Source organism: Aethalodelphis obliquidens, unplaced genomic scaffold (genome assembly GCF_003676395.1).
Source record: "Aethalodelphis obliquidens isolate GAN/ISIS:26980383/991018 unplaced genomic scaffold, ASM367639v1 scaffold38, whole genome shotgun sequence".
Taxonomy (NCBI): domain Eukaryota; kingdom Metazoa; phylum Chordata; class Mammalia; order Artiodactyla; family Delphinidae; genus Aethalodelphis; species Aethalodelphis obliquidens.
Genome location: NW_020837982.1, coordinates 16,374,324 through 16,394,270, shown reverse-complemented (window position 1 = coordinate 16,394,270; position 19,947 = coordinate 16,374,324). Strand labels below are relative to the sequence as shown.

Below are 19,947 nucleotides of genomic sequence, written 5' to 3'. Positions count from 1 at the left end.
CCCAAGCCATAGAGAAAGATGAAGACCAGACAACCAAAAATATCAAAGACAGGCACCACCTACAATGAGAATGTGTGAGAAATCCTTGCTGCCTGTAAAGGCAGGGGGACTTGCTAACATGTCACGGGAATTGCGTTTTTCATTTACTCCAGTCATTCAGAGTATCAAAGAATCAGGCAGGAGGGTTATCACTGAAATAAACTCTAGGCATAATATTTTTACGACAACCAATTAAACAATAAAAGAATAAGAAGGCTATATAGTTGAGTAATAATTAACATTGGAGTGAAGAGGCCTCTAAAATCACATGAACAAAGGCGGAAACCCAAAGGGAACATTTGATCGTTTGATGTCATAGAGACCAGAAATGTCTGTAGATCAGAGACACCACACACAAAATATAAAGGCAAGAGCTAAACTGGTAAAAATATATATATATAGATATATATATATGTGTGTCATATAATGGGAAAGGGTTGAATTTTAAATACAAGAATATTTATAAGTAAGAAAAACATAACAGAAAAGGTAGACAAGCACATGAACAGGTGGTTCACAAGAGAAGAAAGTCAAATCATGAACAAATACCCAGTCATAATAGTAACCTGCAAATCTGAACAAGTGTGCTTTTCCTGGGGGGTGGTCTTTCATGTTGGCAAAGATTGAGAGGAACCATAGTGTCTACTGGGTGTGTGAGGTGAGGAAGCTCACACTCATTTATTGTTGTAAATGGGTGCAACTCTTCTGAAGGGCAATTTGGTTGTACTTGTCAAAACCTTGAAAAAAGGCATCCCCCTTGGTGGTGTCTAAATATTTTTGAGCTTGTTCATCGCAGTATAGTTTTATGTCATGGGAAAGTGTTCAAGTTTCATGTTCAGTATGATGGTATGATCACTTTTCACTTGAAAAAGTGGTAGCGATCGTTATGTGCACTTTTTAAATGTCTTCTAGGTGCTATTTTGGGTTCCTAAATTTTGTAATGTGAATATGAATTTCAGAGGGAAGTAACTATTTATTTGAAAAATCTCTGCTACCACACAAAATCTCTGCTATACGTGTAACAATATATACATCCCAGCAGCATCAAAATGCCATGTGCGTGGTCCAGCAGAGTGGCATGGGTAGTGCAGATTTTATACGAGTATAGCAGCTGGGCTGCAGGGCAGAGGCAGGACAAGGGGAGACCTGGCCTCCTAGGGTGGAGGTTGGCCTCCGTTTGGAACAAAAAACTGGGTCTTTTGGAGGTCACATGCACTGCCTGAGAGAACTGCCTTTTAGGCTGTCCTTTTCCCTTCCAGATTCACTTTTCTTGGAAGAATACTTAGTATAGAAGAAGCCGTGCATTAAATTCAACCTTGGGTATCACCAGAATTTGATTGATTGATTGACTGATTCAATCAAAGACCAGAGATAAAAAATAAAACTCCTAAAATTTTACCCCTGTCCCAACTTGTTCCATAATATATTTCCCTAAAGCCCTGTAAAGAGTGAATCTCAGTCTTATATTAAGACAGCAATATCATGGGGGCGTGTAGGTAAATAAGTGAGTATAAAATTCTTTTCTTGTTTTACTTCACGATTTTCCCAGAAACAAAGTTTTCTATCATCAGTGTTTTGTTACATTGTTGACTCTGAACGTTATGTTCAATATCAAAACATTAATGTGGCTTTTTTTTTTCACTTGGGTAGGAGGTTGATATTATTCTGTGTTGTCAAGAAAGGATGAAGCTGCATTTGGACAAGGCCATTGCCCAACTGGCGTAAGAGTTTTTACCTCTCTATATAGTTGAAACGCTATCATGAAACTGTACTTCCACGCTTCCCAATCAGATTTCTCTTAGCTTCTTATGTAAGGATTTCTTATACATGGACACACATCCGCATGCCCATACACGTTTTTATTTAGAAGGTAAAATGAGTACTTGGGGTACTTACTTTAAACTTTTATTTAAAGAAATAAGTTTTGCAATGCTTCAGAAAGGATTTTTATCCAACCTTGAAGTGTGGCTAAGGTTACTTTTAACTCAAAAGACTTTTATTCTTTGATAAGAGATAGACTTGTACACGTGCAGCCCGACAGCTGGAAAAGCGATGAACTGTGGCACACTTTTATATTTACTTTCCACTTCTCCTTAAAAGCTCAGCCTTCTCCTCCGGTTTCTCGGCAACCCTGGTACATGGTCCCTGGTGCTGTGATTACACCACTGCATTCACTGCATCCATTGCACTGTAATTGTTCACCCATCCTACTCTCTAGCAGAATACAAATTCTTCTTCTCTTGGCAATAGTAGACAGTAGGCGCTTAATATTTATAGTGGGGGTTGGCGGCAAAGAATAATAATCAAAGGAGGGTTTGAAGCAATGATAACAGCTGTCAGCATAGAAAAAATATTGGCCGAGCCTGTCGCCTTATAGGACTAGAAAGGTCAACGTTCATTTGGTGACGGCCATGGAAAGAAGTAGTGTTGAATATGTCACACAGAGGAAATGATGATTCTGCCTGTACTGATGTTGTCAGGGGTAGCGTGTGATGTAGCCAAAGGAATAGTGGTTCTCAAGGTGGTGGTTCTTTTCACTCAGTCTGCTGACCATCAGGATTGATGCTATGAAGGTCGGTGAGATTCAGATGGCTGAGTTCTCTCTCAAGCTGTCATTGGAAGGGCTCCTTAATTCAGAAATTGGTGAGGATAGCTGAGGATTGGCTAAGGATGCTCTAACATGGTTACTGGGCTTGATCCAGCAAAGGTGATGGGAGGAAGGTTTTCAGCTCCACTTGTCTTGAAGGAACAATTCAGGAAGGAACATGAGATGGGCTTGGATCTCAGCTGAGAATGGAATCTCATTAGAAACCAACGTGGAGGCCTAGATATCTCCCATCTTGGGCTCTAAGATGGTGGATGGATAGAAGGCCTTCCTAAGGAGGCTCTGAGGTCAGGTCAGAGGAGGTCAAGGGTGTCAGCCCAAGAGAGGAAGCCTGGGGAGCATCATGGTCCCAGACCACAGATGAGAAAGGCCTAAGAATCCCAGAGTTTCAACCCAGTAACCTGAACTCGGAAGCAGCAGGGATGCAGCTTCCTCTCCTTTCCTCCTCTGCACACACACGCTGATTTAGAATTCACAAAATGCAGATGACCTGTGTACTGCTACCCTCATTTCCACTTTACAAACAACAAAACAAAGAGCTTTGACAGGTCAAGTGACTTACCTGAAGGCACAGGCCCATTTAAGGAGGATCAGCCCCTTCAGTTCCACACAGGCTTTCCTGGGTGGCCCCTCTAGGCCAGGGCCTTTTTCGGGCCCGGGAGTAGAGAAATGTCTAGGATCATCCAGTTCTCTGGCTTTTTCACATGCTCTCTGTATGCGATTGCCCAATTTTTATTTCTAGCCCAGACCTTTCTCCCCAATTCCAACAACCCACTTGGTACCTCCGCCTGGATGTTTAATGGACACTCAAACGTAAAGCAAGGCCTGCTGTCTTCTCCCCCAGCCCTCCATCCCACCCATAGATTTGCTCATCTCTGCTGATGGAATCCTGCTATCCCAATGGCTCAACTTTGGCTTTTTTTTTGCTCCAGAGCCTGTGCTCTTTATTTATTTATTTTTTAACATCTTTATTGGAGTGTAATTGCTTTACAATGGTGTGTTAGTTTCTGCTGTATAACAAGTGAGTCAGCTATACATATACATATATCCCCATACCTCCTCCCTCTTGCGTCTCCCTCCCTCCCACCCTCCCTATCCCACCCCTCTAGGTGGTCACAAAGCACCGAGCTGATCTCCCCGTGCTATGCGTCTGCTTCCCACTAGCCATCTATTTTACATTTGGTCGTGTATATAAGTCCTGGTTCCATCTTTAAAGCATCTCCAGACTCTGAGCATTTCTCACCTCCTTCACTGCCGCCCCGTTGGTCCAGGCCACCACCATCTCTCACCTGGGTAGCCTCACGGGTCTGCTCATGGGGTCTCTCTGTCCCCTGCAGTCCTTTCTTAACCCCACACCAGAATGATCCTTTAAGATTGTAAGTCGGTGGTCTCTCACTCCACTCAGAGGAAAACCTGACATATTCCCATGGGCAGCAAGGTCTGGTTCTCCCTCTGCAAGCCTTGGTATCACCTGCTTGAGGAGAGTCCTACCCTGGCCATCCTATTTAGAATCATCGCTCACACTCCTGGCCCCCTTTTTCCTGCTTTATTTTCTGCATTGTTCTGCTAGCAAACCACAGGATTTGCTTATTCCTTATGGGGACTGCCTGTCACCCCCCCCGTAGGATGTGAGCTCCTCTAGGGAGGTGACGTTTGCTTTGTCCGTGATGCATCCTGGCGCAGAGTAGGCACTCTGTAATGATATGTGGAATGAACTATGCCACAAGTCAGGGCGTGGCTCACCTGTCACCCACGCCTGCCCCACCGGCCTGTCTCTTTGGGACTGAGCTGCCTGCCGGGTCCTCTCTCTGCATGGCAGGGCAGGAATGCCAGGCATCTCAGAGCTCACCAAGTCCTCTTCCTTCCCAGGAGGGTTCTGGCGGGAGCGGGAGGCCGGGGGCTGCCAATTCCTGGCCTCTTTCCACACGCTGACTCCTGCAGGGGAGGTCCATTTTGACCCTCGGTTTCTACCTCCAGGCCTGGCACAACTGCAAAGTGAGGTCATTTACAGCTGGAGGGAGGCTGGCTGTGAATACCTCCTAACTTCTCAGGGAATTGCACTCTAGGAATGGAGGAGAGAGGGGTTAGGACGTAGCTGAGGAAAAGGAAGAAGGAAAGGGAGGCACAGATGTGGACAGATTGCTCCAAACCAGTGTCCTGTCTGCAGCAGTTTGGGTACTAGGAAGATGGGCCCCAGCCTGGGGGAGCTCCAGATACCAATTTCTGTGTGTCTGCACGTCTCATGCCCATGGAAGGGACAGTGTGGGCAGGGCTCTCATCGCCCACATGTAGGGACAGCTCCAGGGGAAGCTGCTTTTAATGGAGAAGTTGGACATCGTGGGAAGGAGGAGAGACCCAGAGAGCAGTCATGGGTGCGCGTGGGGGGTGGAGGTGGGTCCCCACCCCGAAGGGCCATCATGCTTCCTCCTGTGACGTTGTTCCCTTAGCCTGAAGCTCTGTCTCCCCTCTGTGTTTTAGAGCCAACAGAGCTTCCCAGCACGAGCTGGAGAAGGACCTGAGTGACAAGCAGGCGGCTTGCCGCATCGACGACAAATGCCACCACCTGCGAAACACGTCGGACGGCGTCAGCTACTTCTGCGGAGTGGAGCGGGTGAATGCCATGTGAGTAGGGCGCGTGCCGCCTCTGTGATTTCCATGTCACTTAATTCATTCTCTCTCCTTTCAAAAGGATGCAGCGCACAGGTAAATCGGAGATCCTGGGAGGATGCGGAAAGGTAAGAGGCACCTGCGATGGACAGGTCGTCAGTAAGCACGGTGTTCTGCAGACACTTGCATCCTGCTGTAATCTTTTGTGGAAGAATATTCATTGTTTATATTTCTAACTGTGAAAACAGCACCTGCCTGAGGCACAAGAACCTAGAAAACACAGTTTAGCACAAAGAAAATAAAATGTTACCAATGTATTGGATGCCCTGGACGTGGGCCCGGGGTGGGAAGTACAAGCTGAAAAACAGCTGAATGTTGAATAATTTGTTTCCACTCTTTCTTACACCTGCCCCGTCCGTGGTTTCTTTGCCAGGCCCCTGGATACGATCTTGGGTTCGTGCTCTTTTCTGTATGAGAGGGCCTGTCTTTCCGCATCTTGATAACCCTGCTATCTTTCTTTACCATCTTATAAAAATGGTCCTGTCGCTTTCACATCTCTTTGGAAAATAGTGGCATAGAACATTAAAAAAAATCAACTTGATTGAGGTGAAATTCACCTATGCTAAAATGCATTTGGCGTTAGTGTACATTTTGATGAGTTTTAACAAATTTCTATGCCTATGTAACTGTAACCATATCCACACTCATGGCCCCTCCCCCTTTTAAAGGGACTCCCTTTAAAGCTCCCTTTAGGGCTGGTCACCCCAAAGCAGACCCCCTCTTAGCTCTTCTGTAATAGGAGCAGCAACGGGTACCAACTTTGTCATTCAGATTCTTCAGGTGTGAATCAGATTCAGACCCTCGGTCCTAAGTGGTCCCCATGAAGTGCCTCTTACTTAATTTGAGGAGAGCAGGAAGCATCTTCCTTTTCTCCTTCTGGGGTGGACGTGGAGGGGCGGGTGGGCTGGGATCAAACCACACACACTCTGACCACTTGGTCCTCCATAAAGGGCCTCATCTATTTCCAGCATGAACTCTTAGCCGTCTCTTGTAGGGTGTCAGGGTATGGAACAGATAGGATGTTATTTTTGGTCATCATGGCCTGAGCTAAAACCCTAATCGACAGTAAGAGTCTCATTTGACATCCTATTACACCATCAAGCAAAGAAACCACACAGAGAGGCCCAATATTAACAATTTACCGTCAGTCCTTCCAGTATTCTTCCACTCGTGTAGATATCGATTTATATTTTTAAAGATTGGTATCACGCATGTGCTGTTTGTATAGCCTGTCTGATCTTTCACTTCAGGATATGTCAAATACATTGTTTGTGAAAATATTCTTCTACAGCGTGAGTTTGCATGCTGTATGGATTACTTTTTAAAAGGTACCATCATTTACTCAAATTTTTCTTTACTTTGGGACATTTTAGCGTGTTTCCAGTGTTTCAGGGATTGGCATAAACACTGCTAAAAATGAATCTCCTTACCTGTACATCTTTGGGTTATTTCCTTAGGATCAATTTCTGAAGTGGATCGATACAGAGATTAGCATGACCCTTGCGCAGTGATGGTGTGCCAGTTCAGGAAGCATTCTGTATTTTTAGTCCGGGGATATAAAGTACAGCATGGTGACTGGTTAACAATACTCTATTGCATAGTTGAAAGTTGCTAAGACAGTAGATCTTAAAAATTCTCATTCAAGAAAAAAAGGTTTGTAACTGTGTGTGATGGTGGATGTTGTCAGCTAGGCTTCCTGTGGTGACCATTTTGCAATGTACCCATAAATCAAATCATTATGTTGCACACCTGAGACTAATATAATGTTATAGTAGATTTCAATAAATTAGATTTCAATTAGATTTCAATAAAAACACTTTCTAAAGTGGAATTTCTGAGGTATGCACATTTGCTCTCCGGCATGGCCGTACCCATTCAACTTTCCTACCTGCAGGATGAGAGAATCTTTTGCTAAACATGCTCACCAGAAAATTATCATTCTCTTCATTCTTTGTTATTCTGACAAAGCGTTGTTAATATGTTGTTGTTTTCATTAGTACCACTTTGATTAGTCCTGAGGTTGAATATTTTTTCGTAACGCTTATGGGGCCGGTGAGACACACATTTCTAATGAATGGACGTACTCATACCCTTCACCGATCCCCTCCCCCGCCCCTGCACATTGGCAGAGGACTTAATCTATGCTGCGGATTTACAGAGAGAAAGCACTCAAACAAGGAACAATTAAGAAAATTTTAAAAGAAGCTTTGCTCTGATGTTTACACTTCATGCAGTAAGACCAGGATCAAGTGATTTGGGGTTTTTTTCTTTCTCCGGACGAGCGGTTGTCTACAGAAAATCTAGGCTGATTCATCATCATTTCCATTGTCTGGGTCTATTTCTTTTTTCTTCAGGGTCTCAGTGCCCGAGTCCTGGGCCAAATTTACCCACGACAATATTCTTCGCTCCCAGAGCGAGCGAGCTGCCTCTGCGAAACTAAGAGACGACATCCAGAACCTCCTGGTGGTGACAGCCAACGAGATGTGGAATCAGTTCAACAAAGTGAACCTGGCTTTCACCAGCCGCATTGCTGAGACTGCAGATGCTAAAAATAAGATTCAGATTCACCTCGCAAAGGTAAGCCAAGCACTGGGAGGCCCCCGCAGCTGACCTGGATAGGTAGAGCAGGGGGCCCTGGGACCACAGATCTCCACCGTAAGGCACATGACTTCCTGGCCATACAGACTAAGAAAAATGAAAACTGGTACAGAGTGCACCATTTATTTTAGCCAGGTAGCTAGGTGTCAACATGAAATTGGAATCCAACGTGAATTGGAAATGGGAACACAAAGAATGCACTATGTCATGAAAGGTTCCTAGTATTTAATAGAAACAAAAATATTACTATTAACGTTCAATGAATCACTGTATGTAACTAGGAAGTGAATTTATTATTAGAACATATGGTAGGGATGTTTTCTGTTAAATTATTTCGGGCCTTTTTTTCTGGAATACAAAACCAAATACAGGCGACTATTAAGTGGTTCAAAATGTTTCTGATATTGAACTTTTTAAAGTGTTTTAAGTATAAGTGTTTTATAAGGACAATAAGATGAAAGATTTAGGCAGAATTCATGGGTTTCAAGATAAACAAGGTGCTCTTGCTTTTTTTAGTATCGGTCTTGGAGGCCTTGTTATTTCTGTGGGTTATGCTGCATATAGTTTTCTGGTTTTGTTTCTTAATTTAATTTTTATTTTATACTGGGGTATAGTTGATTTATAATGTTGTGTTAGTTTCGGGTGTAGTGGTTCAGTTATCCGTATATACATTCTTTTTATTCCTTATATACATTTATTATTATCTATTATATATATATAGATATATATATCATTATTATTTATATCCATTCTTTTTCAGATTCTTTTCCAATACAGGTTATTGCAGAATATTGAGTAGTTTCACTTCTCTTTTTAAGAAGCTTACCACGTTGGCTCTGTTGCTCTCAGGAGATATTATCCTATCGAGGGCACTGTGTTTTCCCAGGCTGCAGTAGTTTACCTTTCCTTCTCATGGTGTCTTCTTTGGGCGATACACGTTTGTTGGGTCAGACAGCTTCTACATCCAGCGAAGGGAAGAGAGAAGGATAAAACGTAGTTTTTGCCCCAGGAAGCTTATATTTGTGGAGAAGGTGCGCGTAACATGAAAAGCGCATGCACAATGAAAAACAATAGAACATGACAGATCACCGTTGCCAAATAGCCAACACAGAAATTGTTCTGGGAGTTTGGAGGAAGAAGCGAGCATTCAGGTGGGGCAGCATCGTGAACAAAGCCTCGGGAGGTATAGCCAATCAGAGGTTGAGTCAGGTCCGTAAAGAGACCCTCTGGCTGGCGCAGACGGTGTGTGTCCCTAGAGAGACAAGCTTGGAAAGGCAGGTGGAGCCAGGCCGTGGAAGTCATTGATGGGCAGGCGTCCCCTGGGCAGTGAGGGGCCACCTAAAGGCCTTTTATCGATAGAAGGCTGACACGACGGGGTCCCTTTGCTCAACAAAGTTTTGTTTACTACTGTATTAGTTTGCTCTGGCTGCCGTAACAAAGCCCAACAGACTGGGTGGCTTAAACAACGGAAATTTATTTTCTCCCAGTCCTGGAGGCTGAAGTCTGAGATCAGGTTATCCGTGGGGTTGCTTTCTCCGGAGGCCTCTCTCCTAGGCTTGTAGACGGGCGCCTTCTCCCACACCATCATGTGCTCTCTTCCCTCCATGCCTGTCTGTCTCCTAATCTCTCTTTATAAGGACACCAGTCAGACTGGATTAGGACCAACACTAATGACCTCATTAAAGAACTTCATTAGCTGTTTAGAGGTTCTACCTTCAAATACAATCACATTCCGGGATCTGGGGGTTAGGACTTCAACATATGGATTTGGGGGGGTTGAGGAGGATAGAATTCAACTCATAACAGCTACATTCAAGGTGCTGTGCCAGGGGCTTTGGGGTGTACACAGATGACGACTCACTGACCCTGCCATCTTGTGTCTTGTGTGGACAAGACACGTACGTAGAAAATGATAAGTTCCATCAGAAAAGTGCAGAAAGAACCCTTTGGAGCTACAGATAAAAGGTTCAGTTTGTTTAGCAGAAAGAGCAGTTATTTTCAGTGGTGAGAGATGGGGGTGGCTTCGTGGAGCGGGGAGCCCTTGAGGGTGACCTTGGTGATAGAACAGTGTAATGATTTTCAGCAGGTGGTTGAAAGCTTGGAAGAGAGGGCAAAGCTTAACTGACAGGTGAAAGAGTTCCTGGCTTTCACAAGTGCTGAAGCTGTGTGGTTACAGGAGGTCTCTGCAGGGAGAAAGGAGGTAGCAGAGAAGGGGTCAAGGGCAGCACCTTGCACTGGAGTGAGGAGAAGGGGTTAGAGACAAAATCAGGGATTAGGATAGCAGTTGACCAGAGAAGTAAGCAAGGCGAGGGTTTCAAGGGGAGGGACACTCCGGAGAGGCCTCATCATTGACTTTGAGTGCGTGGTCTCACCAGAGCAACCAGGGCCAGAGACTGGATACGGGGGCCGCTGGGAGGTTAGGTGGGTGGCACGTGGAGGGAGTAGGCGAGGCCACTGCTGAGTCCATGTGGCTGTGAACTTGAGGAGAGGCTGGGAAGGTACCAGCCGGAGAGGACCCAGGGGGATTGGATGAGAGCGTGGTGGGGAAGGCATGAGGGTTCAAAGGAATTTGGGTGATGGTTGGGGGGCATCTCCAAGCCACAGGAAAGCGGCTGAAGAAGAGGGGACTAATGGGGGGTGTGGAGACCCGGGGGGGGGCAGAGGTCAAGGTCGTAGGCGAAGGAGAAGGCAGGGTTTTCAGAGCACAAGAAGGGGGCTTGCTTGTCAGAAGAGGAAGACGAACCAGGGAGGGATTCAGGTTTAGGTAACCGGGGGACTTCTTTAAGGAGAGAAGAATATAAAATTGGGGTTACCAGATTATGAGCTCCTCCCTTGCAAGTGAGACACCCCAAAGCTTGACCTCGGTTTGCCTCAAGGCAAATCCTCTCCTAGCAGGGAAACCTCTCTGAGATTAGTGAGGAGAGGCAGCGGGACGATAAAGAAGCAAGGATGCAGCGACGTGGGAGGGAAGCGGGGACCCTCGAAGCTGCTGGCCTCCCTTTTCTCGGAGTCACGTGCAAATATGTATCAGTAAATATCTAACAGCCGGTGATCTGAGGGAAAAGGAGAAAGCGAGCTCGGATTTGCGGCATTCGCCCATTTCTGTGGCCTAAGTCCTCGCACGCTGAGTCGGGAGGAGATGCTCTCCAAAGGGTGGGAGCAGGTGCCGCACCTCCCACCGCGGGTCCCGGGATGGGGCTGGTGGGAGGAGGCCCTCAGACAATCCTCCTTCCCGTGAGGGGGAGGCCTGGCCACCGACGCACGGGTCGGAGAGCAGGTTGTTGAGGGCCCGGCACCAAAGCCCCGGGCGTTTGCTTCTCCTGGTACAGACCCTGCAGGAGATTTTCCAGACGGAGATGACCATCGAATCCATCAAGAAAGCCATCGAGGACAAGTGCGCCTTCCTGAAGGTGGCTCAGACCAGGCTGGATGAGCGTACGCGGAGGCCCAACATAGAGCTCTGCAGAGACACGGCTCAGCTGCGGTAAGCGAGGAAGAGGCGACGGGGGAAGAACCAGGAGGGGGTCACGGTGATGGGGAGGGGGGCGCCCTCAGGGCCAGCTCGGGCTCCTCTGGGGAAACCCCCAGGCTGCCGGCAGCTCTGAGCTCCTGCGGCTCGTCCACCAGCACACGGGGATGTAGAGCGGCCTAGTGATGGTCACGGTGCCAGAGCCTCCTTTAAAGTGTCAGTAACGGGGTTCGTGTTTAACAGCCCGGAGTTTCGGTTTGGGATGATGAAGAGTTCTCGAGATGGAAGGTGGTGATGGTTGCCAAGTTTGTGAATGTACTTAATGCCAGGGACTTAAGAGCTGAGATGGTACATTTTGTGCTATGTCTATTTTACCGCGACTAAAACAGAAAGGAAATGACATCAACACTACACACAAGAATAGTGGTAACACTTAGCCTCATCCAGGGGGTGGAGGTGGCGTTGGGCTCCTTTGCACCTCCCTGGAGTGTCCCGAGTTTCCAGATCCCCTGTCTCGGAAACAGTACAGAGGTTGGCCGCTGTGTGTGTCCGAGTGCCCCTGACTCATCGGAAAAGGGACTTTGGGTACCACGTCCCCCCACCCCGTCTGCTTGCTCTCACCGTCGCTCTCATCTGCTTCTTTGGGTGCTTCATTCCTGCTCTCATCGTTAAGAGCATCCTCAGGACCCCCTAATCCCGATGGCTCATTTCAGCTCATTTCAGTTTGTTCTGTTCTTGACAGAAATTGAAAGCAGCTGGTCAGCATCAAGCATCCCCCACGTGTACACGGTGGGAGGGATCTGACACTACACTTCATCTTCTGGACACTAGGTGTATTTTCTCCTTCTTCTTTTTAACTTGGAAGATTCCTTTCAGGATGGGCTTGAATGGAATTGGCCGCCCTCCCACCCCCATTCTGGCTTCGTTTCCAGTTTCTCAGTACCTGCCTATCTGCCTCTTTCTGGATTGCATCACTGCTGTGCTTAGGTCTTGAAACACTTTGTGCAGAAGCAAATGAAATGTATAGCAACTGGAGGGACGAAGCGGCAGCGCTTGAACTGGAGCAGTGGGAGAGACCACTAGCCTTGTAGTCTGCCTGGTCCACGACTGAATTCCCTTATATCCTAGGGACAAAGCGACTTGGAGCTCTTACCCAGGGAACAAGCAGTGGGGTGAGGCTGTGAAGGAAATTTCGGGTGGTCTTTGTGAGGCCAAGAATGAGGAAGATGATGATAAAGGTGGTGATGGTGACAATCACAATAGCTGTTGTCATTTATTGATCTTATTCTGTGCCGGGCACTGTCCTGCACACTTTACCTTATGCATCCTCTTCAATTTACAAGTAAGTAAATGGAGGCAGAAGCGGGCTGAGTGACGGTGACCCAGCTGGCAACTGCTGGGAGGAAGGAGAGACATAGTTAGAATCCTTGCCCATCTCCCTGCTGAGCTCCGTTCAAACAAAGCAGCAATTTGCTTCTGCTTCCCCATGTTTCATCGTATGGGGCCTTTGCCACCCCGCCGTCCTGTACCTAAGCTCATCCGGCCTTCTCAATGCCCACATGGGATGGGTCAGCAAAGCAGGTGCTGTATCCTCATCTCACTCTCACAGAGGATAAAACAGAGGGTCACAGAGGAGACGTTACTGCAAAACACCCTCCATGGGCAGCACGCGTGTTGTCTGTGTTGGATGCTAAGAGGTGTGCTCTAGAATAGATTCAAATGGCCTTCGTCTCCCACAGTAGCTGTGTTTCTCCTAGTGGAGCTGTCGTCTGGGCCCTCACCATGGAGGAGGTCATCCAGGCCACATGTTTCTCCAAGTGGGTTCCACAGGACCCCTACTCACACACAGCCCATCACTGAGGTGAAGCGGCCCGCCACTCTGGAGGCAACCAGGCTGAAGTATCTATTTATTACAGGAACCTGATAGTGGGATCACACCCATTTGGCCAGTTAGATTAGATCATGAATTGTGGTTTTATGCAAATATTATTGGGAGAAGCTGAGCTGAAGTTTCATGCTCCGACAATTTCTGCGGAGTCATCAAAAGTAGTGACGGGGGACTTCCCTGGTGGCACAGTGGTTAAGAATACGCCTGCCAATGCAGGGGACACGGGTTCGAGCCCTGGCCCGGGAAGATCCCACATGCCGCGGAGCAACTAAGCCTGTGCGCCACAACTACTGAGCCTGCGTTCTAGAGCCCACGAGCCACAGCTACTGAGCCTGTGAGCCACAACTACTGAAGCCCGCGTGCCCAGAGCCCATGCTCCGCAACAAGAGAAGCCACCGCAATGAGAAGCCCGCACACCACAACAGAGAGTAGCCCCCGCTCGCTGCAACTAGAGAAAGCCCGCGAGCAGCAACGAAGACCCAACGCAGCCAAAAATAAATAAATAAATAAATTTATCAAAAGAAAAAAAAAAAAAGTAGAGCCGGGAAGAGAGAAATTGTCCGGGCTGCCATCAGACCAACACAGGGTTGCTTTTCAGAAGGGTTTTGAGTCGTGGTCGAATTTGACTTTGCAGTTATCAGACAATGAGGCATTCACAGCTGCTTCTGAGAAGCTGAATGATTTTTCCTCTTTTCTCCCCCTTCACGGCTAAACAGAATTTGCTTTTCCTTTACTTCCTGTCGACCCTGCAGTGTGTCTATTTCCTCTGCTCCTTTACTGACTTCAGGACAAAACCTACTTTTGTTTCCGTAAAGATTTCTTGTTAAAATATCGTTGCCAAAAATATGGTCCTAGAGGAACAGCAGTGGAATTTAGGATTGTTATTGAGGGAGGAGGGGATTATTTTTCTTACTCAGCTCATCATTCTGAAAGCAGCCCTTTGGCTGTCTAGATGAAGAAAACACAAGGACCATAAACTCAGGGGAGTGAGGACAGAGAAAAAGTGCTGTTTCCATTTCAAGACTTTGATTTGCATTTGAACTTTTTCTAAATGGGTGCTTTCAAGAACAATTCTAAACATTCTTGGCATCCTTGAGGGCAGGCCAGACCAGGCTCTGCTTTACTTAATCTTGATATATTTTTTTCAGACGACGGTAGTTTTATTTGTATTTGAATGCAAACTGTTTTTTCGGTTCTGTAATTTCCCCCAAAATGAGTGGTTTCAGCAGAACGGCTGTCTGCCATCTGCCAAGAATAAGGAAACTGAGAGTGGAACGTGGCCTTGAAAGGGGAGGAGAAACGTATTTCTAACGGCGAAAGTTGAGGGAGGTGTAGTATCTCTGAGCTGCCTTCACACAGCGATGGGAAAACCAGGATGTTAGCTGCCTGCATTCTAAGTATCTGGAATTGCTTTTTAAAAAAATTGGTATTTTAATGTGTCCTTTTTCAGAAGAGCCCTCACAGATAAATTTTCCACTAGACTAACGTTTGGCTGTCAGGAGTGAAGACTCGCACGTCACCCTGCTCCGTCCCTACCTTTGGGTTCAGAGTTCCTTTTGAAGCGGTGAAAACAGCTCAGGGAAGGCTGGGAGACGAGAAGCAGGCCAGTGTGATTATAAACCACTCACCCTCATAAATCCCGTCACCAGAGTGTCCGACAGCCTCTCTGAAGATCTGTTTCTTTGCTAGTGGTATTGTATACCCTGGGATCTTCAAAAAAGAAACTTACTTTTTAAATCCAGCCTGACCTAAACAACAACAAAATATGCCTTTAGCTCAGTTCTCAGATGCTGTGTTTACAGATCTCAGGCCAGAGGAAACTTCCACACTTAAGTTTAATTCCTTCCCTCCCCCACTAGAAGTAAGAAGACAGTTCAGGCTCTAAGATGAAAGGAGATGCACGGTGTGGGTGTGTTTTCACGGCTTGTCGTTGCATCCATGAGCCTTTTGGGGGTGCTCTGCGGTGCTCCCCACCTCGGGCTGGCTGCAGGTGGCTCCCTCTGGCCTGTGCTCCCTCTTCATCACCTGGGGTCTGCTCCTCGTTCCTGGGAGACCCTTGACTTGGACTTCCGAGCAGCTTCCTACCTCCCATCATGGGCTGCATCTCCTAGGACACAGAAGTTGGTCCCCATCCATCAAGCATTTTCTGTGCCCCTGTCAACTGCAGGAGGGGCTGTGGATGTCACTTTCCCGGACCCGATGGCCGGCAGGGAGACGTAGCACACAGGCCACGACAAGCACCCCGAGGGCCACAGAAGGCCTGGCGCTCTTGGAACACACGACATCGACATCGGGCAGCGAACTAGTCCCAGGGCTGAGGGAGGGACTTCCCTAAGAAGGGTCTGTCCAGCCGGGCTTTGAGGATGGCGTAAATTAGCGGGATGAAGAGTGGAATAAGAGCATCGTGGGCTGAGGGGACGGCAAGGGGGAGACCCTGAGGTCAGACACGGAGCAGGGACATTCAAGGACTTGCCTGCATAATGGAGAGGAAGGGCGCAGAGGCACGGGGAGACAGGTACCGCAGATTTTTACATCTTTACGTAGGGGTGTGAGGAAGAGGGTGGGGTCAGGGATGATCAGAAGACCTTCGGTTCCAGCATCCGCAAGGATGACGTCACCATGGCCTGAGATGGGGCAGGCAGGTGGCCTGGGGTGCTGGTGATTCATCTGCTCTGTACCCCACCTTGGCGTGGGTGGGCCCCTGGCGGGCATACCCACCAGGGAGGGTATGTCCAGAACGTGGGCCTGCAGGGCGGTCCTGGGGAGTCTCCAGACCCCCTTCATTTGTCCGCTGTGGCCTCGGATGGAGATGTGATGTTTGCCCCGTCGCGGTGTCGGTCCAGCCGAGGCACTTAAGGTAACCTCTCTGAGTTCAAGGCCAAAGAGAGTTCAAGTCCCTCAAAATTGTGTTTCCTTTTTGGAAACTACTTATTGTTTTCTTTCTGGCTTTAAGAGCTGTATCTGTTCGTGATAGAAAATCAGAAAATGAAATAAAAAATAAAAATCATCGTCAATTCTCCTTGCCGTTGAGGGATAACCGTGGTTGCCACCAGGCACGTTAACAAAATGTGATCACGCTGGGTGTCGAGTTCTCTATCCTGACTTTTTCAACCAACATTGTATTCTGAGTTTCCTTCCCCAAGGCAAAAACAAATTCTTGTTTAAAAAGTATTGCCTGCATAGTATTCCATCATCTGACTAAGGTGTCCGTTATCATCAGGATCTTGTTTCCTCTTGTTCTCTCATAATAATACTCAGTACAGGATAACACAATGAAGGCATTGTTCCTTTATCGTTTTCTGTCAAACTTTTCACTTTGTTTAAATTCACAAGTAAGAGAGAGACACGCTCTGATTTTAAAACAAATTCAAACAGTACAGATCCATATGGAGTAAAAAACAAGAGCCTCTTTTCTGCCCTCTCCTCTCCCCCCCACCAGCACCGCCCCCCAACCTCAACCAGCAGCTGCTGATTTGGTGCATAATACATTTACAATTTGTCCTTTACGAAAAGCAGGGGGTGGAGGGTTTTGAGTAGAGACGTTGTGGCTTTGGTGCCGTCTTAAATGAATATTCTGTGAGAGCTAATTTTGGGCCTGACGCTATTTTGGTTCTTGTGGTAGGGTTGCCAGATTTTGCAAATTAGCGACCAAGTAAATATGAATCTCAGATAAACGACGAATAATTTTTTAGTATTAGTATATCCCCAATACCGCAAGGCATCTTTACACAGAAAACACTTATGGTAAGTAAAAATACTTGTAGTGAATACTATTCAGCCTCAAAAAGAAAGGAAATTCTGACACGTGCTACCACATGGATGAACCTTGAGGACATTATGCTGAGTGAAACAAACCAGTCACAGAAGGACAAATACTGGACGATGCCACTTGTATGAAGTACCTAGTGTGGTCAGATTCATAGAGACAGAAAGAAGAACGGTGGTTGCCGGGGGATGGGGGTCGCAGGGCGGAATAGGGGTTAGTGTCGAAAGGGGACAGAGCTGCCATTTTGCAAGATGAAAAGAGTTCTGTGGGTGGAGGGTGGTGATGGCCGTGCGACTGCCCATGATGCCACCAAACTGCACTTAAAAATGGCTCCGATGATAAATTTTATGTTGTTTATATTTTACCGCAGAGAAAAAAATACTTGGACTAAAAACATACGTGTTTATCTGAAATTCAAATTTAACTGGGCCTCCTGTGTATTATCTGGGAGGCCTGTGCTGTGGGGATGACAAATAGAAATGAGATGGTCTCACCCAGAGGGTCCAGGGCCGAGGCCAACTTCCCAGGTCTCTGCTTCTGGGAGCTGAGTGGGCGGGGCAGGAAATGGGACCCAGTTCCTTATTATGGCCACCGAGACTCCTGATTTCCTTCTTAGCTTCCTGGATAACTGTGAGTGGTGTATAAACACATGTAGGCCGTCTGCCTGTGGGGAGGGCAGTTCATCAATCCCTGGGGCTCAATTTCCTTGTCTGTAGAACAAGGAAGCTGGGCTTGTTGACCTCTGCCATTTATCTTCCAGTGGCAAAGTCTGTGAAGCTGTAAAATGGTCTTGGTATAATGATTTCCACATGGTCTGGGTATTTTTCTACGATCGTGAAATCCTTTTCCGCCTGCAGCCACGTCCACACCCCTATTTGTTCACTGTCACTATTCTCTTTATATTATGGTACATTTTAGTTAATTTCATGCACACACCCACCCTCCCCCCACCCAACCAGTCTGCTGATAAATGAACATCCCCAACAAAGAAAACTTTAGCTCTGAATCACTGGGCAAAATTTGATGAATTTGGAGTTGGTGGTTTCAACTGAGATAAGTTATTATCCTCACTGTTGTCTTTTATAACCTGTTTAGTATTCTTTCTCTTGATTGACCATATGGTCCCACCCCTTGGATATTATTGGCCAAATCAGAGGGTAAAGGAGTCCTTGCTTAGTTGCTGTCTGGGAGGAGAAAGAGTTTCTAAATATAAACACAACAGAAGAAATCACAAAGAAAAAGAAAGATTTAGCTAACTAAAAATTGAAATCTTATGTGTAACGAAATATAAGCTAAATTAAAAGGTAAAAAACAAATGAGAGAAAACATTTGCCACAAGCTTAACAGACCAAAAAAAAAAAAATGTAATATGCCTAAAACTTGAAGAACTTTTTGCCAAAGTTTAAGATAATTAGTAATACCCCAGTAGAAAAATGAGCAAAAGACAGGAAGAGGCAATTCACGGAAAAATTGCAAAATGCCCAATAGACATTTAGGAAAGTTTCACTAATAATCAAAGAAATGAAAATGAAAATGATATCAGTTAAAATAATTTGAGGAGGAGATGCTAGATTTTTTACATGAAATGATGCCTTTTTTCCTTTCTGTCTTGAAAAATGTGTCATGTTTTTCATCATCAGCACAATCAGAACGGCAGCTTGTTTCATGGTTTACGTAGCTGATTTCATGAATTATCATTTTCATGTCCCATTAGGTTTTTGACGTTTCGATATTTACTCTGGAACCTTGGGGCATTGCTGGGGGGAGGGGCATTATAATTGGAGGAGCGCCCATTAACTAACCCCTCCCCCACCGTAGTTAACAGGTTGGGCTGAATTCTAGCCGCTGAATAAAGCTGGGTGTTCCCCTCTTCCTCACTATATAAACAGCTTTCAATGATAAAGTAAATGCGTGAAAATTGAGCTGTTTCCATTTTCCCCATCTTTACTATTAAAAAAAATCAAATGTTTAAAAGTTTACCTTTTTAAATATTATGAGGTTTAATATTCGCGTGTATGCGCAATGCATGTATGAAAACTTGCTGGTGTCCCCCCGAATATCCTTGGTGTGCCTTTTGGATCGTCCTGTTTGCTTCGCGGCTTTGCAGCGTGAAGTAGTTCTGAGGTTGATGGGACCGGTGGGAATTCAGTAACCACACTCGGCGTCGGTGGAGCTGATAACCAGCGTGACTTCTGCTAACCTAACAGGTGCCTCTTCCCCACGCAGCCTGGTTAACGAGGTGTACGAGGTGGACGACACCATCCAGACCCTGCAGCAGCGCCTGAGGGACGCGCAGGACACCCTGCAGTCGCTGGTCCACACCAAGGCCACCCTGGAGCACGACCTGGCGGTCAAAGCCAACTCCCTGTACATCGACCAGGAGAAGTGCATGAGCATGCGCAGGAGCTTCCCCAGCACCCGGCGGCTGGTGGGCTTCTGCTAGGGCCCCCTCCCCTGGACTAGGTGTGATGCTCCCCAGGTAAGGCGGAACCAGGGCGCCGCGCGCTCACGCACTTACACGAGGGCCAATCTATATTCACTTATTAAAGGATCGTATTTATAGACATGTGCCGCGGTCCTGTCTCGTAAAACCTTTCGTTTGCCTCCAAACCTTAGTTGCCGACGATTTACTAGGCCTCTGGGCCAGAGAAAAACAATCGATGTAATGGACAAGGTAAGAACCCTTATTTGTATTACTCTTGTATTCTCTGTGTAACATGAATGGGCTGGAAAGGAGCAATGTATTCTTTTCTGAGGCCGTGGAGGCAGGTATCCCAGCAGGTGGGTTCTGAGAGAACGGGAGAGGTCTCTGGAAGGTAGTAGTCGGGGATAGTTTGAGCAGAATCGAAGGTGGAAAAATAGTGCATTTGGACAATAGTAAGTAGACCAGTTTGGCTGTGATTCATAACGTAGGG

At 46.6% G+C, this 19,947-nt stretch overlaps 1 protein-coding gene and 1 pseudogene across 3 annotated transcripts in view; both read left to right on the top strand.

Moving 5' to 3' along the window:
- The window catches only part of TEKT3 (tektin 3), a 33,804-nt gene extending 14,200 nt beyond the window's left edge, over nt 1-19,604 (top strand). For 2 of the 3 annotated variants that reach the window (XM_027130283.1, XM_027130281.1), the window contains 5 exons: nt 1,690-1,760; nt 5,123-5,266; nt 7,666-7,888; nt 11,239-11,393; nt 19,259-19,596. In XM_027130283.1, the coding sequence (XP_026986084.1) occupies nt 1,690-1,760; nt 5,123-5,266; nt 7,666-7,888; nt 11,239-11,393; nt 19,259-19,475 (810 nt within the window). In that variant the 3' untranslated portion in view covers nt 19,476-19,596. Of the gene's footprint in view, nt 1-1,689; nt 1,761-5,122; nt 5,267-7,665; nt 7,889-11,238; nt 11,394-19,258 lie in introns of all 3 variants that reach the window. The other variant, XM_027130280.1, reaches the window with a different exon arrangement.
- LOC113633184 (uncharacterized) lies at nt 6,756-6,856 on the top strand (annotated as a pseudogene).
- Nucleotides 19,605-19,947: the final 343 nt, after the last annotated feature.